This window comes from Pelophylax lessonae (assembly GCF_965119305.1).
Source record: "Pelophylax lessonae genome assembly, chromosome: 4".
Lineage (NCBI taxonomy): Eukaryota > Metazoa > Chordata > Amphibia > Anura > Ranidae > Pelophylax > Pelophylax lessonae.
The window spans coordinates 260,723,571-260,751,435 of NC_138771.1; the positions used below are offsets into that span (position 1 = coordinate 260,723,571).

Genomic DNA, 27,865 nt, shown 5'->3' on the forward strand with positions numbered 1-27,865 from the left:
GACAGCACCGCTAACATAAAATTCAGGAATAAGTGCAAATTACTGATCCTTTATCATCCACATTTCTCATTCAAAGGAGAACCTTGTAATTATGTTTGCATGACTCAGCTATTTTGTGATCATGAATTCCATTAGCGAATTATGTAGCTACATTAGAGACAGGCACATTGATTTAAAACGGAAACTATAACCTTTTGATTTTTTTTCTTTTTTCTAAAAAAGGTAAACACGTGAAAGTGATCTACTTAATGTAAATTGTGTGGTAGTGCTTTCAACGCCTTGTCTGTATGCACAGTGTGCAATTACACATTCATTAATGTGGTAGCTATATTCACACTTTATATAAGCGGGATCTGCCTTGTGTTAGTGAGGTCGTCATAGGAGAGTAAACCATGTACAAATCTAACCACCACCAGCGCTTGAAAAGATGCAACTATGCATTCAAATTGAACAAATGACTTAGTTGGACATTATGTGTATAGATTATATAAATTAGAACAAGGTGGTTTCAAACACTTCCACACCAGTCATGTTCCTGGACAATCAGCATCTGCGTTGACACATTACATAACACCATAGTGACTGGATTAGGGTCAGTCACTTATGGGGCTATAAAAACTGAGGTATGTTCTATAAACCCATTTCAACTGAGGAAGCCACCTGGATGAAATGAATGACGACAAATTTACAACATAACAAATCAAGTCCAGCTGAATGTGACTAACTACTACTAGTTATTACTGTTTACATCATGGAAAGGACAGGGAAAGCAATGCAGCTAGTAACAGCTCATCTTAGAAACTTAAAAAATTGACTCTGTCCATAAGGTTGCCTATTAGCCCTGTATTCCTCCCCGGTTCTGGCCCCTTTAAGTAGGTTGTACTGGTGTGGTCATAACCATATAAAGGAGGTTGGGGAGTAAGGGGGGGTGGGACCTGAAGGAGGCTCCGCCTCCGAAATGCTATTGTCTTGGCAACCTCAGAGCGTCTATTCCTTCTTACATACACATCCCCTCTCACCCAAGAGGCTTCCAGCAGTGCCATGGCTACGGCGTGCATGCACAGTTGGGAGTAGCCGGCGGGACCGGGCGCAGGATGCCAGAACCTGGTGGGAAAGCTCTAGAGTGGAGGGTGCGGTAGGCGGTATCCGAGTTCCTTTACAAGATCGAAGGGGGAACCGAGGGCCACCTGAGAGGGAGAGGGGAAGAAGGAGCATGCTGATGTGCCTGTTATATACATATGAAATGTGAGTGGAATTGTGTTACTACGTGTATTATGGTGCAACAAACGTTATTATGCGAGGGTGGTTGTGCGCTGGTGTCTCCTTTCTGTTATCTATAGATCCAAGCATAGTCCGCCACTCAGTGGAAGCAAGGAGGAGCAGCAACGACCTCGCAGTGGGAGTGTATAGACTACAGCAAGCCGTGGACAGTCTGTTTGATCAGCGTATGAACTGGTGATATATACATTTAGGTGTATATTGTCTTGTTTTTGGTTCATCTTAGAGGACTGCCAGCAGTTGTTTAGTAGCAAGAATAAGACTTCATTGCCAAATGAGTAGCCTCACAGCACAGAGAAGAGAGTAGTTTTTATTTTTTACTTTATTCTTTTTTACAGGCGGTCCCCGGGTTACAAACTACTATATTCATTTTGTTACTTCAGGTTACATGATTTAACCTCAGGTGCTTGCATCTGTTTTTATAAGCATGTAGCATTTAAAACACTTTTATTTCCAAATAGGCTTGCTTCTTTGTACATTGCAGACAAATGATGGCACAGAGAGGCATCATTTGTTTAGTTACATTTACATTATGTTTATTTTAGTACACTGCATAAAAATTCAGCTACACTGAATGAGGCCTAAGTGATTAACGTATACAGAGAGTAAACTAGAAGAAACATCTACCGATTTTTTTTTATAATACACTATTAGAAATAAGGCACAGCAAGCATTGAAGATTATAAAAAGTGAAATGCCCAAAATGTAAAAGTAAAAACAAGAAAATAGGAGTATTATCAACATGCTGAATAAAATAGCCTCAAACTAAAATTAACCATGTCTTCCAAACCAGGCTTGCTGTGAACCTACTGACAAAAGAGAGAACAATGTCTGAGTATACATGAATATCTAAAACTTGCCATTACACTAGCTGTATATATCTTACTGCAGAGTAGTTCCTTCTAAAGCACTGTTATATATGAAGCTGCATAATGTTGGCAGCTATAAATATTCATAAGAATGTGAACACCTCATCAGCACATTTTTTGTTCACTGTGCTGCTAGGAAACTTGTATTGGACAAAACCTATGCAACATGAACTACTAAATGACACACATTTCTCAGGCTACACGATTAATTGTAGGATTTCCAATACTAGATTTTTGTTTTTTGGTTTCTATTGCTTAGCAGGTATTGGTTAACAGTTTAGTCTCCTAATGAGGAGTCTATAGAGTCTGCATATTATAGTGTGGTACCTCAGGTCAAGGAGCTAAGAGGTGGCGTTTCAGCCAGAATGTGCATGGTATAGACCAGGAGTCTCCAAACAGTCTAAATAAAGGACCAGTTTACTATCCTTCACACTTTAGAGGGGCCAGACTACGGCCAGTAGGAGTAGAACATGTCCTGTCGCCAGAGGGGGGGGGGACAGCGTCCCATTGGTGGCGCCAGGGAGGGGGGGGAGGGGCAGCGTCCCACCGCTGGCGCCAGAGGGGGAGGGGCAGCATCCCACCGCTGGCGCCACAGGGGGAGGGGCAGCGTCCCACCGCTGGCGCCAGAGGGGGAGGGGCAGCGTCCCACCGCTGGCGCCAGAGGGGGAGGGGCAGCGTCCCACCGCTGGCGCCAGAGGGGGAGGGGCAGCGTCCCACCGCTGGCGCCAGAGGGGGAGGGGCAGCGTCCCACCGCTGGCGCCAGAGGGGGAGGGGCAGCGTCCCACCGCTGGCGCCAGAGGGGGAGGGGCAGAGTCCCACCGCTGGCGCCAGAGGGGGAGGGGCAGAGTCCCACCCCTGGCGCCAGTGGGAGGGGGAGCGTCCCACCCCTGGCGCCAGAGGGAGGGGCAGCGTCCCACCCCTGGCGCCAGAGGGAGGGGCAGCGTCCCACCGCTGGCGCCAGAGGGAGGGGCAGCGTCCCACCGCTGGCGCCAGAGGGAGGGGCAGCGTCCCACCCCTGGCCTCAGTGGAGGGACAGCGCCACATCGTTGGTGTCAGTGGGAGGGACAGCATCACATCTTTGGCGTCAGTGGGAGGGATAGTGCCCCCAGGGCTGAATAAAGGCAAGCAAAGGGCGACATCCAGCCCCCCGGGCCGCAGTTTGGAAACCACTGGTATAGGCAAGAGAGTGTAAAATCTGGTGTTAAATCTAGGTATGTTTACTGATCAAAATGTTTAAAATCAAAGCAACCGCGTTTTGGGGATTTCAAGGCATTTTTTGCTACAGTAAGTGCTGGTGAACCCTGAAACGGGTTGGCTGGTTTTCAAACATTTAGGTTGATGAACATATTTTAGTATTTCTTACGTTCTGTGTCTACGCAGGTGAGCTTTTTCCTTCTCCTTCTATCCTAGAGAAACAAAAGGAAAGCAAGGGGAATCCCACCTTTGATAGCGGTCACCAGAATGTGACCTCTTTGAATGATCTCTTTCACTCTCTACTCTGGTGATGCCAGAAAATTTGGAATTCCTCTAACTCCCTGTCTTAGCAACAGGGGTCCCCAGGCCAGAAGGTAAATCTCTCCAATAATGGAGCAGAGAGCAGTCGAAAATAGATTCAAATTTTTCAAAGTTTTGAAGATAATCCCACTTAAACAGCATTAGGCAGCAAAATTACAAAGATAAATTAAGAAACAGGACAAAAGGGTAGAAAGGGAGTAAAATGATCTGAAATTATTTTATATGGTAATGGAACTTACCTCCCACACATGAAGAATGTCATTAAAGCTAAATTCCCTTTTAAACCTGATCAGCAGCCATCGAAAACAAAAATATAAATAACCAGAGTCCTGAGATTCTACAAAGGAATGCACACAAAGCATTTGTTAATATTATAGTGCCGAATGTCCCCTTAGTGCTTAGACTTATATTGCTATGACAAAATTAATACACACCAAGATAACTGCAAAAGCCACTGTCCAGTAAACGCAGCAAAGTGCTAAGCTGCACCAGCTGTGTCTTCATGCCTTGCATTTGTTCCTCAAAGTTTTGATGCTGAATAATACATTAAAAAATATGTAAGTAAAGGCTTACAACGGATCTTACAGTATATGATATAGTATAGTAGAAGGGTATAAAGCGGTTGTAAAACCCTTACACATAACCAGTGACTGGTACTAATCTTTCTATACAAGTTGGAACGGTTTATCTGCAGTCTCTTCTTCTCCACAGCCATACAAATGGCAGAATTTATACAGCTTGTCTGAGCTGTCAGAAAGCAAGGGGCCAGGGGAGCTGAAGCTACACTCTGCTGATCTCAGTGAGGGGAGCTTTGAGAGCTAATTGGAAGGAAAGGACACACCTCCCTTCACACTGTAAACAGGAACAGAGCTGGGGCTATCAATTGCAGGCTGTGTGCTGGAGTTCCCTCCAGTCACCTTTTCACCTCTTGGTGTCTAGAAAATGTGTCAAAAGTGACTCATGCAGATAGAGGAGCCAGGCAGCAGAGAGAAATTACACTTAGTGCACACTATAGTTGGATATGTTTTGTTCATATTTTATTTTGAAGGTTTGCAACCACTTTTATGACATCTACAGTAGCAATGCTGTTTAATAATCAGCTAATGGAGCTGATGTCTTGCATGTAACTTGTGACTTGTATCAGGAAATTTAATTTTATTTGAAAAACCAAACATTGCAAGGGCCTAATAACTAGCCTACCCCTACCTGCCACATAAACCTTCCTATTGGTCCATAAGTCTATCACTATAAAAAGGACCAGTAGGGAGTATAAAGTATGTTGGATAATACGTGATCAATCCAGATACAAATAGTGCTGGAGTTCTTCTTTAAAAAGTTACGCATAGCTACTTTTCATTTAAGGGAAATTACAGAAAAATTCTTTGTTAACTTCAGTCTCTCCTCTCAAAGCACAAGTTTACATTATCAGTTCATTTACCATTTGATCCATATATGATACAAAGCACCAGAAAGCATCCACTTCATTTTCCATCACATACAGGACAGGGGAAAGTAAGTCACTCATGCCTTGAACATATCCTTAAACAGAGAACAATTGTGAAAAATGAATGACACAAAAAAAGTAAATAGGGTTCCAGTGTTCAGCCGACATTACATTCAGCTATTCTTGAGGATCCCTGTATGATTTCAGAGCATATAGCCAATGTTGAAACTATTCAAGACAAATAAAAGGGTGCACATTATTTTTTGTGAAGCTTTAAACCCAAACACACAGTATTTCAGTCTTTTCTACTTTTTTTTTTTTTTTTTAACCTGGCAGTCCTCTAAATAAAACATTTCTGTGTGGGTATGCGTATGCTCACTCCTCCACTGTATCTATGAAGGGAGCCGTGGTTGTCGCCCAGGCTGAACATGTCATCATCCCCTCAATTCCATTACACAGGAGGTGGGGGAATAGCAGTTTACAGAAGGGAGATAACATTGTACTTTCAGTTCAGCTCACAGGAAGTTACAAGGAGACTGCATTTCTGGCACAATCAGAAGGTATCTTCTGTACTTGCTAAAAAATATTCTTAGCCTGAATTAACCTAAATGCAACCACCACATGTAATGACTGGTAAGCTACAATAGATCACAGTTTTGTTCTTGGGTTTAGCTATCCTTTAACCACTTCAGCTCCAGAAGGTTTTACCCGCTTAATGATCAGACCATTTTTTAGCGATACAGCACTGCATTGCTTTAGCTGACAACTGTGCGGTGGTCATGTGACGTTGTACCCAAATAAAATTGATGTCCTTTTTTTCCCCACAAATAGAGCTTTCTTTTGGTGGTATTTGATCACCTCTGCGGTTTTTATTTTTTGCGCTATAAACAAAAAAACTATTTTGAAAAAAAATATTTTTTTACTTTCTGCTATAAAACATATCAAAAATTTTAAAAAATCTAATTTCTTTATCAGTTTAGGCTAATTTCTAGTCTGCTACATATTTTTGGTAAAAAAAAAAATCCTAGAAAGCGTATATTGATTGGTCTGTGCAAAAGTTTTAGCTTTTACAAACTATGGAAAAGATTTATGGACTTTTTATTTTTTTTATTGTTTTTATTAGAAATGACGGCGATCAGCGATTTTTAGCAGGACTGCGACATTGCAGCGGACAAATCTGACACTAAGTAACACTTTCTGGGGACCAGTGACACCAATACAGTGATCAGTGCTAAAAATACGCACTGCTACTGTATAAATTACACTAGCAGGGAAGGGGTTAACATCAGGGGCGATCAAGGGGTTAAGTGTGCTTCTAGGGAATGCTTTCTTACTGTGGGCGGAATGGACTGACTGCAGGAAGAGAGATTTGTATTCCTGATTAGCAGGAACATAAGATCTCTCTCTTCCTGTCTGACAGAACGGCGGTCTGCCTTGTTTACATAGGCAGACCTCCTTTTGGTCATTCTCCTGAATGATCGTGGATGGCCGGCGGCCATCAGGACAGCTGGACTCGCCGATTGGCTCCCACTGTGTCCAATCACAGCGGGAGCGTGGCTCCGGGGGCATGAGCCTCTACAGTCCATCTACAAAATCACGTACAGGTATGTGATTTTGCACTTAAGGGCTGCCCTGCCACAGTAAATGTACATGGAGCGGTCCTTAAGTGGTTAAAACTGAACCTCAAACAGATATTTTAAAAAAACCTATTAGGCCACATTCACACCTGCAAATGGGACCAACACTGATTCAAGAACTAGGTGATTAGCTGTGGGAGGTTGCCGCCTCCCGCAGCTAACCGTGGCCACTCGCATATAATCATACATACAGCAATCACCTGCTAGTGATCAGTCCTGGATGCATTTAGTAGGTATGCCAACAGTCAGAAAGTCCACTCAAGGTACTTTAAAGACCTTTACTAAAAGAATAATGGAGATTACTACTGTTGACTGCTACGCCTAAAAAAAAAAAAAAAAACAGTTCCCTGACTGTCACACTCATACAGTGGCTTGAGCACCTCCTGAGTCACTAACCCAAAACATGCAGATCAGGAGTTCCGACTTCAAGTGGTTGTAAAGGCTGAAGGTTTTATATCTTTATGCATTCTATGCATGAAGGTAAAAAACCTTCTGCGTGCTGCTCCCCCATAACCCCCCCCCCCCCCAATACTCACCCGAGCTCCCTCTCGATTTAACGATGAGTACTAGAGCCTCAGTTGTCCCGGGACTCCCTCTCCTCATTGGCTGAATAAAGCCAGTGAGCCCATGAGGAGAGAGTTGGGCGAGGCTGAGCCGTGGCTCTATGTTTCTTATGGATGCATAGAGCAGGGCTCGGGAGCGAGCAAGCACCAGTGCCTCCATAGCAAGTGGTTTGTTTTTGGGGGCACTGGACAAGGGGGGGAGGAGCCAGGAGCGCCAGCGGGGGACCTGAGAAGATGATCAGCACTGCTCTGTGCAAAACCATTGTACAGAGCAGGTAAGTATAACATGTTTGTTATTATTTATTTTTTTAAAGCCGAACCTTTAATACCACTTTCACTTTGACCCGATTATATAAAAATCCGACAGCAAAGATTAAAATCCGACAGCAAAGACCCAACGTGCTGTATACTTGTACTAGGTCAGTGATACAGAAAAGTATTGAAGTCAGGCAGCTGGTATTCATAGAAGATCAACAATGGTAGCCTCTGTCTTTCTCTCGGCACAACGTTTTTTCAATTAAAATCCTACAGTAATGTCTCATGACACTTCACAGCTAGACTTAGGCCCCTTTCACACATGCGGACCGTTCAGATCCGCCTGTCAGTTTTTCGGGTGGATCTGAACGGATGCCCCATGCATATCTATGGGGCAGTGGATGTCAGTGGAGACATGTCCGCTGACATCCAATCCGATCCTGTTCGTCAAATCTGGATGGATGGATGGAAACCCCATTTTCCATCCGTCTGGCAGATCGGATCTAATGAGAACAGACAGGTGGTCCATTCTCATCCAATTCCCCCATAGAGGCTAGCGGGGATCTGAAACCTCCGTCTCCGCACACAGAGCGGAGACAAAGCTGTCAAACGCCTGCTCAGCAGGTCGATCCCCCGCTGAGCAGAACAGCTCAGTCGACGGAATGAAGCCGTGTGAAAGGGGCCTAAGGCTGGGCATATATTATACAATTTTATTCAATTTCCTTTAGATTTACCTTCAACTATGTAGTGCAAGGGCCTGCGTGATTGCATACAAAAGTAAAAGTGCTAATTATACAAGAAAATTGATGCATGTCCAACCAGAAGGGCTTCCACAGTGCCTCTAGGCTAGGCTGCAGCCTGATGTCAATCACTCTGTGACACTTCCCTCTCTAAGAAATGCATCCATCTGCATTCAATTCTTCCTGTGGGCTGAAGCTAAAGCATAATTATTTTCTTTCTGAGCGATCATGTGAATAATTAGACTCAGGATTAGGATTTTTATGAACCGAAAGGTTACAGGCAACCTGATGATTTTACATATTGAAGTGGTCAGGCCCTGGAAATGTTAGCCATGTCCCGTACATGTTTTCATGCTTGATAGCCAATATGCTTTCACCATACCTAATGAGCCTGGACTCCTATACATCACAGTAGTATTGTTTAAACCAATGCATCAATCTCTAGCACGTTAAAGAATTGACAGTAATATAGATTGTTCATTATGCACAACTCTAAATATTATGCAGTGTGATATCAATTAAACTATAATAAAATAATTGTGCAGTTTTTGCACTTGGCAAAGCTTAAAATATAAGACTGTATTTAGCCAGCCTTGTTCTTGTCTGGGAACATTGTTTTCTGTCCTGATCAGGCAAACACTGAAGGAAATGGAAAGAAGACATTACCGTCACAGCTGAACACTTTGTTTCAAAGAGGAGGATTTGAATGTCAGCCTGATAATATCTCAACAATCAATTTCTCATTACTGCACAAGCGATCTGGATAAATCATCCCAGCATGCTATTTAACACGTGCACTGCTGAAAGGCCCCTGTCTCACTACTGCACTGTTATATAATTAACCAATAAGCCCCCTCCAGCATCAAAAGGATTAACTGATGACAAATTGGATCAAAGGAAACATGCGTAGCATTTATGCTACTCCATCTTCTAAAGCTTTAGACCTAGACTCTAATTAAGTGGAACAACTAAGTGACTATGTAGAGAACACTCCTAAAGCAAAACTCTTTATTTGCAATGCCTGAAGTGCAATGGGCTGATTCAGGAGTAGCCAACACTAAGCAGGATTAAAAATGACACTTGAGGGCTGAAGGGCCCCTGTAATCTTGTGTTTGCATGATTTTCCTCTGGACACAGACCAAGCACATACTGGTTGATTTTTGGTTTTACTGACTTAAAGCGTTACTAAACCCACAACAGTAAAATCAGTGTGTATATGCAGGAAAACATGCTTGTTATACTTACCGTGGAACCTAAGGGGTTAATTCTCCACATTGTGTAAAAAGGCTGTTTGATCCTGTCTTCTCTGATCCGCCCCTTCTTTTACTGTCCCCAATACATCTGCAGATAGAACAGAGCCCTGGGATGCACTCTGCACATGCTCAGTTTGGTTCATATTGCTAATTATTTTTTTTTTTGGGGGGAGGGTGCATCTGATCGGCAAAGGGCAAATCCGGACTGTCCAGACTGAAAGTCAGGAGTCATACAGCCTCGTAGGACAGTCAGAGGAGAATTAAAAATTGGATTTTTGTAAGATCTTACCGTAAAATCCTTTCCTCTTAGCTCATTGACAGACGTAGTCCTCTTTGATTCTCATCAATAGGGTTATGCTGCCTCCGCAGGAGTAGGACTAGGCAGAAAGAAAAACGTTCTGGCTCCACCCTAGGGGCAGTCCCAGAGGGTATATCCTCCCTCTCTCTGCTACAGGATGTCAGTTATGTCACAAAGCAGTGTCAGAGAATTTAACCCAACCCAACTCAATGATAGAGGGGCGGGTACTACGTCTGTCAATGAGCTAAGAGAAAAGTATTTTACGGTAAGATCTTACAAAAATCCAATTTTCTCTGTCGCTCATTGACAGACGTAGTCCTCTTTGATTCTCATCAATAGGGACGTCCCAAAGCAGTGCCACAAATGAGGGGTGGGATTGACAGAAATCAAAATCCAATCTAGAAGGCCCAACCGGAGCCAACCAGAAGTATCAAAGGACTCATCGAGCAAACAGATGAGACCTACCCAACAAACCCTCGAGGTAGACCAACAGTCTCCTCAAACAGCGGCCTGCAGGAACCTTGCGGCCAGAAGAGGCATCTGACGATGCCCTCACATAAACCTTATACAATCTTGTAAAGGTATGAACCGACGACTAGGTAGTCGCCTTGAAAACCTGAACCACTGACGCCTGATGGCGGAAGGTCCAGGAAACTCTAAGCGCCCGAGTAGAATGCGCCTTAACAGGGAATGGGGGATCCCGACCCTTAGATAGAATAAGCCTATACCACCGTCTGTCTGATCCATCTAAGATGATCGCGGCAGAAACAGGCAACCCCTTCTTAGGGCCATCCGTGATCACAAACAGTGAATCCGTCTTACAAAATGAATCCGTAGTATTCAAATATATCCTGATCGCCCGAACTACATCCACGGAATGCAACGCAATTCTCGAGGATGATAGGGCTTAGGACATAGGAAAGACAATACAATGTCCTCATTCAAATTAAGCTTTGAAGCCACCTTAGGAAGGAAGGATGGATTTGGATGAAGAACAACCTTATCCCTATGAACCACCAGATCTGGGGAACAACAGGATAATGCAGCCAGTTCTGACACCCTGCGTGCAGAAGTGATAGCCACCAAGAAGGCCACCTTCTGGGATAAAGTAAGCAAGGGAATCTCCCTGATATTTTCAAAGGGAGGTGTCTGAAGAACCGACAGCACCAAATTAAGATCCCAGGATGGTAACGGCGCGCGCACTGGCGGAGCCAGGTGTCGCACCCCCTGGATGAAATTCCGCACCAAGGAATGAGTAGCCAAAAACTTCTGAAAGAAGATAGCTAATGCTGAAAACAGACCCTTGATAACACTCAAGGCCAGCTTCTGCTCAGCTCCCTGTTGCAGAAAAAAACAATATTCGGGCCACCGAATAAGAACGTGGAGGGAACCCAAGGGATTCACACCATGCAATATAAGACTTCCATGTGCGATGATAAATCTTTCTGGAAGTCGCTTTCCTTGCTTTAACTAGAGAAGGAATAACTGAAGCTGACAATCCCTTGTCCTTCAGCACCTGGGTCTCAATAGCCAGGCCGTTAAAGCCAGCGATCGTAAAGAAGGATGGAAGATCGGTCCCTGCGAAAGCAGATCCTCCCTAAGAGGAAGTCGCCAAGGAACGTCTGCGACCAGCCTGACCAGGTCGGCGTACTAGACCCGACTAGGCCAGTCCTGATCTACCAGGATAACTGGGATTCCCTCCACCTCTATCCTGCGAAGAAGCTTCGGCAGTAACTTGAGAGGAGGGAAGGCATACAGTAGCTGATACTGCCCCCCCCCCCCCGGGGCGATCAGCATGTCTGCGGTGTCTGCTAGAGGATCGTGGGAGCGAGCCACAAACCTCCGCACTTTCCTGTTGAGCTGAGATGCCAACAGCTCCCATTCGGGGTGCCCCAACGGAGGCACAGTTGGTGGAATATCCCTGGATGAAGAGATCATTCCCCTTGATCCAGAATCTGACGGCTGAGATAATCTGCCTGCCAATTCACCCCCGGAATGAATACCGCAGAGAGAGCTGGAACAATCGTTCCGCCCAACGAAGAATGCTGGCCACTTCTATGGCCGCCAGGACACTCCTGGTGCCCCTTAGCTGATTGACATAAGCTACTGCTGTGGCATTGTCCGACTGGATCCGAACCGGGCTGCCCTGGAGCTGCTCGGTCCAGTGAGTCAGACAAAGTCTGATCGCTCTCAGTTTCAATACATTTATCGGTAACCTGGACTTTTCCAGGGACCCAAGCCCCCGAGTCGAGAATTTCTCCTCACCCGGATAGACTGGCATCCGTGGTGATAAGCGTCCAAATATTGGTAGGAATGACCTCCCCTGGCTGAGCATCGGAGACCGAAGCCACCAGACCAGGAACTCCCTGGTCCGCTTGCTCAGCTGGATCCGATAGTCCTGGAATCTGGATTCCGGTTACACTTGAGAAGAATCTCTTCTTGAAGGATTCGGATATGGGACTGGACAAATGGTACTGCTTCAAAGGAAGCCACCATCAAACCCAGGACCTTCATGCAAGCCTGGATGTGTCTAAAATTAGACCCAAATATTCCAGTCTCTTGGTGGGAACCGAAGATGACTTCTGCAGGTTCACCAGCCACCCGAACTCTTGTAAAAGAGGTCATGGTGATCTCTAAGTTTAGTAATAGAGCCGCACGGAGCAGAAGATCGTCTAGGTGACCTAGAATCGATATGTCTCGTTGTCGTAACAACGTCAAGACTGGGGCCATCACCTTTGTGAAGACCCGGAGAGTCGAGGCGAGACCAAAGAGTAACGCCACAAACTGATAATAATACTCTTTCTACGGAAAAACGCAGGAAACGCTGATGTCCTGCATAAATAAGAAAGTGAAGATAGGCATCCTAGATGTCTATGGACACCAGAAAATCTCCCTGACGCAGGGAGGCCGCTACTGTGCGAATGGACTCCATCTTGAATTTTTGTACCCTGACAAAAAAGATTGAATGCTCTTAAGTCCAGAATTGGACGCACCTTGTCCTCTTTTCTGGGTATTGTGAAAAGGTTTGAATAGAACCCTTGAAATGCTCTGTCCAAGGAACGTGGACCACCACTCCTTGTTGCATTAAATCCGTGACTGCCCCCCGTAAGCTCTTAAGCGATCCGGGGATAGTCGAACATTGAAAAGGAAGAATCGCACTGGGAGAGATTGACATACAATCTTGTAACCTGACCGTATGACCTCGCGAACTATTTGTCCGAGGTTCTGGAAAGCCATGGATCCGGAAACCGGCGAAGACGTCCCCCTACCCCAGCTATGGGCGGGGGCGCACCTTCAGGCTTTAGTAGTCTTATCTTCAGGTCTGGAAGAGCCGGGCTTTTGCTTGCCCGACCAACGCCCCTTAAAAAAACCTCCCGAAGGAGTTTTGGAGGACTTTGCTTTTTTCGCCCGTGGGGCGAAAAAACTTTTTATGAGCGGAAAAAGAAGGCGCCCGTCTCTGACGGGATCCTTTACCCTTAGTACTTTGTGGCAAGAAAGTGCTCTTTCCTCTAGTGAGATCCTTAATAATCTCATCTAAATTGGCCCCAAGATAGGCGCACACCCTGAAAAGGGAGTTTTAACCAAAGCTTCCTTGGAGCCTTGGTCTGCCGACCAATATTTTAGTCACAGTGTACGCCTGAGGACCACTGCTGAAACTGATGCTCGCCCCAATAGTGGAGTGGCGTCTAGTGCAACGTCGCAGACAAACTGTAACTCTTGTATCATCTGTTCCACCAGATCTGATACCGCCTGGGGGATATCTCTCCCCTCTAAGCCACTTGGTCCATTCTAGACCAATAGCAATTACTGGTCTGAAAGCTGACCCAATTAGGGAAAAGATGGCGCGAGACACAGCTTCCACCTTACGATCATCTTTAAAGGATGGAGCATCCTCCAATAAGATAACCGTAGCTTTGTTCAATCTGGAGATTGGAAAATCCACCACAGATGGTACTATCCATCTCTTGAGGAATGATTCCTCGAACGGATAACGCCTATTAATGCGTTTAGGAAATAGTAGGGGCTCGTCTTGGATGACCCCATTCCTCCTTAGTTACATTACCGAAACACTTGGGTAAGGGAAATACTTTTGCCATTTTGGTGCGTTTATTAGTACCAAATGGGATCTCAGTATCAGCTACTTCTGATGGTGTAACCTCCGAACAGATACAATTAATGCGTTACTAACGCTTCCTCTCGGGCTATGGTAGATGCCGAAACATCTTCCTCACTGTCTGAAGAGACAGTCTGAACCTGAAGTTTCAGATGAAAATGGGGGTAGGCGGGGGTCGCTTCCTTGCGCCATGTCCCTGACAAGCCAATTCCACCCGGGATAGACAAAAAGTTTCCAAAACTGCTGACAATGACTCACTATTAAGTGGGGAACTGGAGGGTCCTGCAGCCACTTCGAGGGGATCAGGTGGAGATACATGTGTGGCAGGGTCCATGATAATCCAGGACACTTTGCCAGTAAAAAAGAAAACATTTTTTTTTTTTTTTTAAATAAAAAAATACCTTTTTTAATTCACCAGCGCAATAGCGCCCCTCAGCGTACCTGCTTTGGACCCCCACAGAGAGAGAGAGACCCCAAGGGCTCACCACCAGATGCAAAGAAGTTTCTTATTAAAACTGCTGTCAGCGTTGTCTTGTGCAGACTGGGAAGTCTTGCACTAGGTTTCCCGGGTGAAAGGAAGTGGCTCCGCCCCCTGTGTACGCCTTCCGGCGTTCCCAGCTGCTCCTCGAGGTTTGCTGGGCACATCAAACATGGCCGCCCCCATGCAGGAGACAATAGGCTACGAAAAAATGGCGGCCTGCGTGACCTGCAGGCGGCTTGTGTAGACAATGCAGACATGCGGTCTACAACAAAATGGCGGCGGACTGCCGATCTAGCGTGGCTCCCCCAGTACAGCGGCCTGCATGCTTTGAAAACAGCTGATGGCGGCCTGTCGGCCTGCGGGAGTATGGCGATCTAAGGTAGGCTATACCTCCTATGTGTTTACTATAGCAAATCGAACTCGGCTTCCTTGCTAGAGAACCCAAGGCTTGCTGAAGTATCAGCTCCCAAACCAAGCCTGCTGGAGTGTCAGCTCCTAAACCAAGGTTGCTAGAGTGTCAGCTCCCAAACCGAGGTTTGTTTAAAGTGTTAGCTCCCAAACCAAGCCTGCTGGAGTGTCATGACTAGACAGAAAAAAACTGACATCCTGTAGCAGAGAGAGGGAGGATATACCCTCTGGGACTGCCCCTAGGGTGGAGCCAGAACGTTTTTCTTTCTGCCTAGTCCTACTCCTGCGGAGGCAGCATAACCCTATTGATGAGAATCAAAGAGGACTACGTCTGTCAATGAGCTAAGAGGAAAGGATTTTACGGTAAGATCTTACAAAAATCCAATTTTTAATTCTCCTCTGACTGTCCTACGAGGCTGTATGACTCCTGACTTTCAGTCTGGACAGTCCGGATTTGCCCTACGTCTACGTCTGTCAATGAGCGACAGAGAAAATCCTTCTACAAGCTTTAACCAGTGCTCGGCCGGACACTAATAGAAGTCACCAGACTGCTATATACTGCTGATGAGAAAAGGTATTTAGCATTTTATATTTACTAAATTAATTGCATTTCCATGTTATGTGTACTGTGGGAGGCCAGATATAGTGAGTGTAGGGCCCTGGGTTTAGTAACACTTTAAACTAGCCCTTGTGTACCTTTATATTATTACCTGTGCTGATATCCCACATATTAGCAGAAAAGGACAAAGTATTACAGAAATCAGCAGGCAGCCCAGTCTGCAAATCATAGGTTTCCCATTAAAGTGTTGCAGAACATTCAGAATACCTAGGCACCAGCAGTAAACTTTAAATACTGTCACTATGTGGCTGCCAGCTATTTTCCAGCCCTTCATTAGTTACACTGCAGCCAAACCGAAAATTCTATAGTTTAAATTGAGCCTATTGCCTCAAATACAAACACAGCAATGGTCATGTTCACCAGACAACTCTACAAATCTTTACAGCTACAGGAACTGCCAGTCCTGCATCTAAACATTTTAGAACTTGTAGTTCATATACAGGCCATCATAGAATAAATAGAAGGGTGATCTAGATTTTAACCTCTTCAACTCTGGGCCAATTCTGACATTTCTCACAATTTTACATTTATTTGCTAGAAAATTACTTCTACTACCTCTAAACATTATATATATATTTTAGTAGAGGCCCTAAAGAAAAAAATGGTAGGTGGTGTAATTTTTTCTGTCACACGGTATTTGCACAGCAGTTTTTCAAGCGCAATTATTTTTGGAAAAAATACACTTTAATTAAATTTATTATACACAAACACTATATAATACCGAGTTTTTTTTGTAATATAAAAGATATTATGGCAAGTAAATAGATAGCCAACATGTTACACTTTAAAATGGAGTACGACCGTGGAATGACACCTAACTATGGTACCTAAAAATCTCCATAGGCGACACTTAAAAGCCTTTACAGGTTACAACTTTAGAGTTACACAAGAGGGCTTGAGCGAAAATTATTGCTCTCGCGCAGAAGTTCGCACTGAAATCCCACTTGTGGTGCGATCACCGTTTACATATGCATGTGGGGCTTGCGTATGCTTTTGCATTTGTGCGTGAGCACAGGGGGATGGGGTGCTTTTATTTTATTTATTTTTTCCATTATTAATATTTAGATTTAAAACTTTTTTTCAACTTTATCCACATCCCTTGTGATAGCATGGGCCACGACAGGTCCTCTTTATGGAGAGATCTAGGGTCTATTAGACCCTAGATCTCTCCTCTGGCCTCCAATGCAGTCGATCAGACACAGCTCAGTCGGATTAGCTGCTTACCTGGCTGTTAACGTCCAGGTAAACAGAACCAAAACTGGGAGTGACAAAATCTTGTTGCTTCCCAAGCAATCCTGGGTTCCCGATTGGACAGGAGAGCTGGGTAAAGGTGGCGACATGTGTTAATGTATGTTGTGTTATAAGAGCTCATTTATTAGAAAGTGCTCCCAAAACGCACCACAAACCACCGTAAACCATGCAGCAGGCAGTATTTTGAGCAGTGTGCTGCAACACAATGCATTGTGCTGCAATGCAAGTGCATTGAGAAGGTGTGCTGGGATGTCATACAGAATGAATGGCAATGCGTACTGGTGTGAACAGGCCCTGAAACCTATGGGGCCATGGCTCTACATCTTAACCACTGGGTGGAGGTTAGTGCAGTTTACCTTTTTAGGTTGGGTTACTGACAAATTAGGAAATTGTTCACCTCCTCTATAAATATCAAAGAACATACATTTTTGGGGTAAATCATTGGGTGCTTGCGGCAATTTTATGTACAACAAAAATAAAGACGAGACATCACAGATAAACTGCTGCCCCTGGACCAGCTGGTCCGCCAGCTCAGCAAAGGCAGGGGGAAGCTGTTCCCCCTCCAAGTCACGGTGTAGGACCCTAGCCCACTCGGTCAGAGTTTGCGACACTAGGGCAATGGTGTATACCGGCCTCATTGCCGAACCAGCCAGAGTGTACACAGCGCGGGCCACAGTCTCCGCCTTCCAGTCAGCCAGATCCCTAAAGGCGGAGGACTCTTAAACCGGAATCAGGGTTGCCTTGTTTAATCTGGAAACTGGAGGGTCCACCACCGGTGGCACAGTCCACATCTTAAGAAGGGGCTCCTCATAGGGGTAACGCCTAGTAAAGCGCTTTGACGCAGACGTGGAGGAATCATCCTCACTATTCTGAGGATTCCATGCGCGTGATTTCAGACCCAGCAGGGTGACCCACGTCCGCGGTGGCCAAATCAGATTTACGATCGCTTTTTTGCTAGCCTGTCACCCAGGACACAAGGGACTCCAGGACCGCCGTCAGTGCATGGATGGATGGTTGGGACCCGGAGGGGCCCGCAGCTTCAGAGAAGGGATCAGGTGGGGAAACGTGCTCCAAAGATTTCATGACTCACCAGAGGGACCCCACAAAAAGTGTAAAACACTGCTAAGAGACAACCACCACTGCGCTGGCAGCACCAGACTGGTCACCAGGCACAAAGCACCAAGCGATCCTCAGCAGAGAGGGAAAGGACCCTACCAGACTCCCCACCTGCAGAAAACAGCACCTGCAGCCCCCCCATGTGGCGATCAGGAAGTAAAATGATCCAGGAGTCAGCACCAGAGGAATGAGGAGGGGCTCCCACTGCCGAAATCGTCACCCATAGGGCTCCACTGTGATGGCCGCCGCAACCACAACAAAATGACCGCCGGACTACACAAACATGGCCACCGTGCATAGAAACACACAGGCTACAACAATATGGCGGCCTCACAAGGCTTACAGGGACCAAGGAGGGAGACAAGGCCTCAAGGACAGATCCAGGCAGGAGACAGGGGGCCAGGAAGAATTCTGCGATTCGGACCGAGACCCAGTCGTAAGCGACCTCGTAAGGCATTTCACTCGCAGGCCAGCCCCATTCTATTGGGGCTATGTCACGGCCGACGTATCGCAGAGCTGAGGTCTGTGTGTGCTCGCTGGCCAGACTGGGGTGACTACTGGATCTAGATTATCCAGCCCGTTGCCCAGTCCAGCAGTATTACATTGGGGTTGATTTACTAAAACTAGAAGGTGGTGCAGCTGTTAGATAGAAGCGGATCGGCTACCATGCAGAGCTTCACTAGATTTTGCACTCACCTGTTTCAGTAAATCAACCCCTTTGTGAGTGCAATAAAATACATTTAAGAAAATGTTTTCCTGAAAACTTGCATTTTATAAATGCTGTGTAAATATTGTGTGACATAAAAAATTACAACAGCCACCGTGTTATTCTCCAGGGCCTCTATTTTCAGTGCCTTTTTAGCAAAAAAATTAAATGAAATAAAATGCTGATTTTAAAATGAGAAAATGGTCAAAATTGAGCCAGATGGCAAGTGGTTAAGGTGCCAATGATTGTAGTATTGCTTCTTTTTTATTTGGGGAAGGTGGGGGGGGGGGGGGTTAAAGTGTTTTGGATTTATCCATGACATGTAGCCATTGCGCACCATGCAATTGCAATCTTTTCAAAAGCCAAGAGCACCTTTATTTTTTTTTAAACACCTATATACCAGCATATTTCTTTATTCCCAAAAACAGTGATCAACTTTGGTGTCCACTTTCCAAAAAGGGGTTATTATGGGGATGTTCATACTGGCATTTTATTTGATAAGTTTATTTGAAACCTTAAGTAACAGAAACATTATTTTAAAAAAAATAAAGAAGAAGCAGTGGTTATTAAAAACTAAAGAAAGAAAGCTTTCCAAATTTATAATAGGATTATAGATACACCCTTACAACCTAATATATGTATCTACCCCTTCTTACCTTCCTTCTACTCCTGGGCTCCTTTAAAGCCAATCATGAGGATCTGTTATGACACAGGATCACATCCGCGAGAACTGGCGAAAACCGATGTGCCCTCTTATGTCTGAGAGGGTCTGTGAAATGAGCGATCTACACCCCATTCAACAGATGATACATGCTAAAGAAAAACCTCTCAAGAGACTCCCTGTTGCCTGGCTCCAATTGGAATATTTCTGTACCGCCGATGCTTTTCTACAATACTTTGTAGTCTCCCCCATCCCTCCTCGTCTCTGACTGGCTTGGGAACAGAGCCATAGATGACCTCTTCGTCTCTTTACCCTAACTCCCCCCCCCCTTTTTTTCCCCCATCTTTTTCTCATTACCCCCCCCCCCCCTCTAATTCTCTGGGTTCACAATCTGGGCACCGACTATTTTTTTTTTCCATATTGTTTTACTTTACGATACTTATGTATGTCCTCTGTCTCTTTAGAATATAACGCCTGCTGTTAACCTCTGATTGGGTTTACATTCAGGATCCTTCTCCCTCTGTAGTAATTATTTGGCAGATGATTTGTTTCACTCCTGAATTAAGGGACTGTACTTACAGTCTTTGTCTGTGAACCCCTAAGTTTTACAAATGCATATTCTACGTGTACGTAATTTTGTGCAAATTGGATCAATTTGTTCTTATGATTTTTTTTTATTATTATCACGCTTTTCTATAATTTCTATACATTTTTTTTGTAACCTGAAAACCTTTAATAAAAAAGATTATACATCAAGAAAGAAAGCTCTATCTTTTTAAAAAAAGGTTAATTGACTGAACAATTGTTAAACTATTCTAGCACTGAAAACTGAAAAAATGTCCTGGACAGAAAAAAAAAAAGTGCAACCTTCTGGTCCTGAAGAAGTTAAAAAGGCACAGAGCAAAGTCAAGTTATGTACCCCATAACTTACTCAACAGTCGTCTTATTACACACAACATCATCATTGCTTTTTCGTACCCATCTTACAAAGAAAAATAAATGTCAAATCCTAGTTCCCAGAGATGTATTCTTACAAAAGTGTAAAACATGTGTTGGCATATTGAGATGATTGCAGATCCTGAAGAAAGGCCTAACATTTTTTCAGTGTGTCTTCAACTTTTGTGTCAGATGAAAACACTTCTCTCATCTCTTCAAAAAAAAAAAAAAAAAAAAAAAAACACAAGCCTTTTGACATTCAAGCGATATGGGAAAAGAGTTGCATTTTTCTTCCCCTAGCACCGAGAAAGTTATACTAATTAAAACTAAAGACATTTCCTTGGTAGAAAATGGAATATGCACTTACCAAGATCAAAATTGTACATACAATACGTCATCAAAATGTCATGAAGTAAAAGTAATCCAGGATTATCTTGCCCTTCATAAAACTTGTTTGTTCGGTCTGTGCGGTTCACATCTTTCTCTAGCATGATGGATAAAGAAAATGACATTAAATATTTAAGAGAGGAATGGCTAATTTACAACAAAGCCATATCTGGTGTGCACAGAGTGTTTGGCATACTTCTGTCGGAGAGCTTAGAATGACAGCTCCTCATAATGAATGCCAGGGAGGAATGCATTACAGGGCACTTCAGATCATTCAAAGGGCAGCGCTACATTAAGCTGATTTAGATTTCACATTAACCGAATACATCTTTATGTAACAATGCTGATTTTTATTCTGGGGATTTCTGCATGTTCATCCAACCTGCAAAGGCTCAATGTGAAAACACAAGACTGTGCCGACAAATAAAACATTATACAGAACATGAAAACAGTATACAGAACATGTTGTCCATACAGCTGAAATTTTACCTATCAACACAAATGATTACCATGTGCAATCTAAAATTTCAATGGAAAAGGCACATCTTAAAAAAAAAAAAAAAAAAAACACAAAGCTGTAGTAATCAGGTCCTATGTTTTTGATCGCTAATGTAGGACAGAGAATGAGAAACATGATCAGCTGCCACGGCAAACAATACAAGCTTTATATGCTCCAGTCAGCCACATATCTTCAGCAAGCTTGACTGAAGGCATGGGAGGAACAACATAAAGACTGCCCTCTACTGATCGTTCACTGAATAGCTAAATGTTCAAAACCACTTTGGTATCTCTGACTGATAAACAAGTCAGGAATTGATCAGGACAACTGATTAAGTGCAGTGGGGTGTGCATTCAACAGTTAAAGAAAAATAGCAAAGAACCATGTGGGGCTTCACCAGAAGATCAAGAACTACCATTTAAAAAAGACTGTGCTTCAGTACTTCGCACTTTAAGCGGACCTTCCCCCGAAAGGGCACCTTATGCTGCCCTGCTTCCTACTCCTTTTCTTACAAATGGACATTGTTAAAAAAAAAAAAAAAAAAAAGAAATGTATTTGTGCTGCAAAGAATCAGTTCTGCGTTTCCTGCCTTGGAAAGAACTTCTTCCGGCCCCATGTGCATTGGTGCAGGTGTGCCACAGGGCCCAGGTCCCGAGAAAGCCCTGCAAAACATTCACGCATGCACCAGGTTCCCCATCCATCTGTGCATGCGCAAAGTTACCCACGCGCACAGACAAAGGCTGCTATCAAGGAAATTTGAGACTCTTCCTTGAGACCTTCCCTGTCTCTGTACATGCGCAGAAAATCCCCTGAGTGTGCGCTAATGTGCTGAAAGGGCTCTGCCAGGACACATTTGCACAAGCGCCATAATGGTAGCAACTGAGGCAAACTGAAGTCCTGCTTTATAGGTGCATCTGCATTTACAGTTTCCCCATAGTTCCCCTGCAAAGTCCTAAAAAATGCCGGTTTGTCCTACCAGTAAAGTCTACCCTGTGCATCTTCCAGTGATGCTGCTGCACTTATTCCTAAATTAGGAGCAATACTGTCACCTGCATGCACTGCAGTGGGATTAAAAGCTATTGAAGGGGGTGCAGCTACAGTATTGTCTCTACTGATTCGCAATCCGGTAGCTTGTCAATCAGTATGCAGCACCTATCCCCGCCCACTGCTTTCTGGATTGGCAGCACAGTCTCCGTTGCTGAAATCCTTCCACTGTGAGTTGTAGTGCCTGGGAAGGGGAACATGTGAATCACAAATGGAGGCTCACTCAGAGAGAAATTACGATTTTTCACTTTACCAGGCTTATGTATAACATCATAACTAGATCTAGGACCAGTTTAGCCTTTTAGGTGTACTTTAAAGAGCACCTGTCATTTGGAACCATATAAACTTCAGCTTAGTACAGGGTTTGATTTATGAACAAATCAATGTGGTAGAAAATATCAGCTGTCTACCTTAAAGCGGAGTTCCACCCAAAAGTGGAACTTCCGCTTTAGGGAGTCCTGACCCCCCGACATGCCACATTTGGCAGGTCATTTTTTGGGGGGGGGGGGAGCGGGTACCTAGTTTTGACAGGTACCCGCTCCCACTTCCACTCGGAGCGCCGCGGCGCCCTGAGCGGAAGTTCTCCTCTCCCCCTCCCTCCCTGCAATCTTCTGGGACACGTCAGAGGTCCCAGAAGATTGTTGGCCAATCACGGCGCGCAGCGCGACTCGCGCATGCGCAGTGGGTACCCGGCTGTGAAGCCGCAAACTGTAACAGCCGGGTGCCCACAGCAGTGATGCCGGCGCCGAGGGAGAGGATGGAGGCTTCCGGCGGCCGCATCGCTGGACCGTTGGACAGGTGAGTAAATGGCTGGAACTCCGCTTTAAAAGAGAAGTATGGCCAAAGTTTTTTTTGGCCATACTTCTCTGGTGGGTCACAGGAGAACACTCATTTCCTTCTTTTGTGATGCAGAATCAGATAATAGTGGGATATAGCCTGCTATCAGCTGAAAGGGCAGGGCCGTGCCAGGCTCTGGAAGTATTGTCAGGATCCCCCCTACTGCCTGCCAGTTGGCTCTGCCTTTCCGCACAGGGCTGAGAGCCCAAACTAGCCGTGCCCCCCTCTCCCCAGCCTGGTGCTGCAATGAGAGCTGGAGGAGCAGAACGGAGAACGCTGACTGACAGTCACTGCTCTCTGCTTGAAGCAAATCAAGTACTGATTAATCAGCGGTCATGTGATCACTCTCAGTTTTAGAGTTGGTGTGGGATGCTGCAGCAAGGTGGGAGAGTATGAATGTTTGTTTTTTTACATCCCATACTTCTGCTTTGAGCTAGGTTCACATCTGTGCATTTTTTTGTACATTTGCAGATCTGCAGAAATGCACCACAATCTGTTTAACATTATTTCCTATAAGTCCCATTCATAGGTATGCAGCTTCCAGCTGTGCGTTTTTATAGAAGGTGCAGTGACTTTTTTTATATGCAGCATGGTATGTTTTTGGCTTTATAGACTTCAATGGAACCACATAAAAAATGCATCAAAGCATATGTACGGGTTTTTTTTTTTTTTTTTTGCAATTTTGGAAGGGTTTTGTGTTTAACTAGTCTCCTCCGCCGACAAAAAACCCACAAAAGCATAGAAACACATCAAAAACACACCAAAAAAAAAACATCATCCGCAAAACAAATCTGCAAAAAAAAAAAAAAAAACTCTGTAGTAGCACATTCCTGTGTTTAAAGTACAGATTCAAGATTTTGTTGATTAAAAAATAATTACGAAAAAAAAATTAAAAAAAAGGATTGTTGTTTTGCTCAGCAGTGATTACCACACTGACCAACCTCCAAAAACAGTATAAATAAAAAAAAAATTGGGGGGTGAGTAGACAACCCCTAATACATTCCAATGTAACTGCAAGTTCAACAGTACAAACACATTCCTTTCTGAACAAACCTATTAAACTCCTGTAGTCTCTTAGTCTTGAATTGCGCTTTTCTTGTTCTTCACTGACCGACTTCCACTGGAGTTTCATTCGAAAATACTCGTCTCTGAATAAAAGAATTAGGGGGATACCAATTACAATAGCTATTGAAAAAATGCCCCGGCCAAGCCAATCTAGCTATAACAATTCCAAAATAAGTTTGCTCAGGTAAAGAATCCCACATTAGGTCTTAATACATTTATGGAAAATAAATTATATTATCAGTTTACGCTGTTCTCTCTGTGAAGAAACTGAAATAAAACATTAGACAATGCCGTGAAATGGCACTTTAATTACCATGTAGAAGTGAGCACTAATAAAAATGTCAAGAGAAAAAGATTACTCCCCAGCTTTGTTATACAGCGCAATGTAGGGAAAAAAAGGTTAATCGAATTAAGGGAAAAACTGGAGCTTTTATTCTACTTTAAATGACTTTCTCCCTTCTCCTATCTGATCACTGTGTCCAGAGCTGAATAAAACTATTTAATGTAATGAGCCATAAATGTAGAAAAGGTCTGTCTATCCACAAGCAGAGAAATATACATGCTTCGGATGTGAAGGCAATGCCTGAATAGTCCTTTTCATTTTCTGAATAGAGCTGATAAGCCTAAACTTGGCTCGAGAATATAGGACAATGAGTATTTTCAAGTAAAATCTGCAGAACGGGGGAACCTAGCTTGTTATATAAAGTTGATGCGCACGTACATTATCCATTTAATTAAAAAAAAAAAAAAAAAATTAGACAATTGTGACAAAGTGCCTCCTGGTGGTCAGATGAAAAACAACTGCCAGATTATATCACATTCAATGCTACACTGGTTCAAGTATAATAATCCAGCAAACAAGATCTCCGTGATGCTCTGTACAGCGCTGTGTGGCATATCAGACAACAGATTTGTAAAGTAGTAGTTTATTGTGTATAAATATGTGCCTAAACTCTAGTTAAAATGCCAAAAGGTGGAATTTTATCACGTCCCAGAACACTGGACTCATCAGTTCTGCAAAATGCATGTCCATAACATTTTTTTTTTAATGATGATTGCCCATTTCAATTCTTCATTCTGTCATGTAAAAACTGAAGGTTCCTTTCACATGGGCTTTCTGATCACATTTGATTTAAAAACTGACAGACGGACTTGATCAGAGGTCTTTGGGAAGGTGGATGTAAACGGAAGAGTGTCCATTTTACATCCACTTAACTCTAAGTCCAAACAGACAGAAAAAAAAGAAAAAAAAAGGGCTTTATTTTGGACGACAGAGAATGCAGCTCTTGAATTTGCACATGGTGGGGACTGGAGGCGGGCATGCTGCTGGTTGGGGGAGCTTTCTTACTGGGTGGTTTCAGGGGGCGCGTGTCCCTTTTTTTGTTTTCAGATGTTGGAGCTGGATCAGACTGCCAGTTCCCCCATCCCCCCCCGACCCCCCCTGCACAGTGCAGGTGAGCTACAGGGGGAGGAAGGTCAGCTTGGGGCTTGGGCACGGCTCCCCAAGAGAAAAGCATTTCATTCTCAGACCCTGCTCGGGCATAGAAGAGGAGGAGGGGACAGCGGCTGCCTGAGTAGCGAAGACCAGCCAGGGGAAGAGAGAAGGATCAGCTGCACGTTCAGGGGGTCGGGCAATGGAAATTGGGCTGACAGAAACCTAGGTGCCAGGACGCAGTTTCTGGATTTGTCAAGCCTTGGGCTAACCACTGACTGAACACACACACACACACACACACACACACACTTGTCAAAAGTATTGGGACGCTTGCATTTACTGGCACATGAACTTTAATGGCATCCCACTCTAATTCAGTAGGGTTCAATACTGAGTTGGCCCACCCTTTGCAGCTATAACAGCTTCAACTCTTCTGTGAAGGCTGTCCACAAGGTTTAGGAGTGTGTCTATGGGAATATTTGACTATTCTTCTAGAAGCGCATTTGTGATTTCAGGTACTGATGTTGGAGAGAAGGCCCGGCTCGCAGTCTGCGCTCTAATTCATCCCAAAGGTGTTCTATCAGGTTGAGGTCAGAGCTTGTGCAGGCCAGTCAACTTCCTCTACCCCTCATCCGTGTTTTTATGGACCTTGCTTCATGCACTGGTGTGCAGTCATGTTGGAACAGGTATGCTGACGCCTTAAGATTTCCCTTCACTGGAACTAAGAGGCCAAGCCCAACCCCTAAAAAACAACACCAGAATCCCCCTTCCACCAAATGATTTGGACCAGTGCACAAAGCAAGGTCCATAAAGACATGGGTTAGCAAGTTTGGGGTGGAGGAAATTAACTGGCCTGCACAGAGTCCTGACCTCAATCAGAAAGAACACCTCACAAATACGCTTCTGGAAGAATGGTCAAACATTCACATAGACACACTCCTAGACCTTGTGGACAGCCTTCCCAGTAGAGTTGAAATGCAATGCTTTGCAGGCTCCTACGCAAAAAAAAGAAAAAATATATATATATTCTTTGGTCAGCTGCCCCGTACTTTCTCATATACTGAATTGAATTTAAAGTGGAACTACACTCTCTCAATCAACATTGACTATTTTTAATCCTCATGCTGCTAGCATTCGTCAATAGATAGGAAAGTACCGTATATACTCGAGTATAAGCCAAGTTTTTCAGTATGTTTTTTTATGCTGAAAAAGCCCCCCTCGGCATATACTCGAGTCACTGGCTCAATTACCTTTTAAAAATGGCGCCGCCCGCCACCAACACGTCACCGCGCATGCGCCATCTGCACGAGAATAGCCGAACGTGTACGGGCTTTCCCAAGCATCAGCGGCGCATGCGCAGTGACGTTTGGTGTCGGCCGGCGCCATTTTTAAATGTAAGGCGCCTCACCGTCAGGTAAGTGAGACTCCTCCATAGCCCCTGCATTTCCTAATGCAGTGCTGCGGGCATGGTACAGGACATTCTCCTGTACCATGCCTGCAGCACTGCATCTCCTGTACCATCTGTGCATTGCCTGTACCATCACCTGTGCCATGCCCGTACCATCTCCTGTGCCATCTCCTGTACCATGCCTGAACCATCGCCAGTACCATCTCCTGTACCATGCCCACAGCCCTGCATCTCCTGTACCATGCCCGCAGCCCCTGTTTTGTGTCTTGTGGTGGTCCAGCTGGGTCCAGTGGCTTCTGCATTTCCCACCCTAGGCTTATACTCGAGTCAATACGTTTTCCCACTTTTTTGTGGTAAAATGAGGTGCCTTGGCTTATATTCGGGTCGGCTTATACTCGAGTATCTACAGTATATCATATTTACTTGTTTTAAACTTTTTTTTTTTAATTTATTCAGTTATTCCTGTTTCAATGCCTAGGCAAATGATGCTATACATCCCAGGAGTCATTTTTCCAGCTAAGCACACCTTTTTGTCTGCATGCCTGAGCTAAGGGCAGATTAATTCCATAAAGTAAATGCTACATGAAGTATCTGCCCTTACTTAAGATGGCCATGGCCAGAAATGCTAGGGGGTGTTTTCAAAAGTTATTTCTCAGCAAAATAGAGACATGGGTGATGGGTGAGTTTGGTATGAATAATAAAAATTAAAGTGATTGTAAAGGGGGGGGGGGGGACGTCATACCTACCTGGTTTATGCAGTGGTTTTGCACAGAGCAGCTCCGATCCTCCTCCTCCCAAGTCCCCGCTGGTCCTCTGTGCCCCTACCCCTTGCCGAATACCCCATAGCAAGCTGTTTGCGTCCAAAAGACACAGAGAGCACAGCTCTGCCCTGCCTCTCACCTCACTAGCTGTGAGTGACAGCAGGAGGGACCAATGGCTTCTGCATCTCAGCCAATCGGGAGAGCCTCGGGTCTCATGCACATCGCAGGATCGAGATCGGGCTTAGGTAAGTGTTAGGGAGGCCTGAGGGGGAAGCTGCATACTGA

At 44.5% G+C, this 27,865-nt stretch overlaps 1 protein-coding gene across 1 annotated transcript in view; it reads right to left on the reverse strand.

Annotated features, from left to right (window-relative positions):
* Nucleotides 1–27,865, reverse strand: part of TBC1D15 (TBC1 domain family member 15) — a 135,398-nt gene that overhangs the window by 6,761 nt on the left and 100,772 nt on the right. The window contains exons 10-14 of the mRNA XM_082253108.1: nucleotides 23,965–24,059; nucleotides 20,512–20,628; nucleotides 5,101–5,201; nucleotides 4,097–4,196; nucleotides 3,902–3,999 (exon numbers count right to left, since the gene is read on the reverse strand). Coding sequence (XP_082109234.1) covers nucleotides 3,902–3,999; nucleotides 4,097–4,196; nucleotides 5,101–5,201; nucleotides 20,512–20,628; nucleotides 23,965–24,059 — 511 coding nt within the window. The remainder of the gene's footprint in view (nucleotides 1–3,901; nucleotides 4,000–4,096; nucleotides 4,197–5,100; nucleotides 5,202–20,511; nucleotides 20,629–23,964; nucleotides 24,060–27,865) is intronic.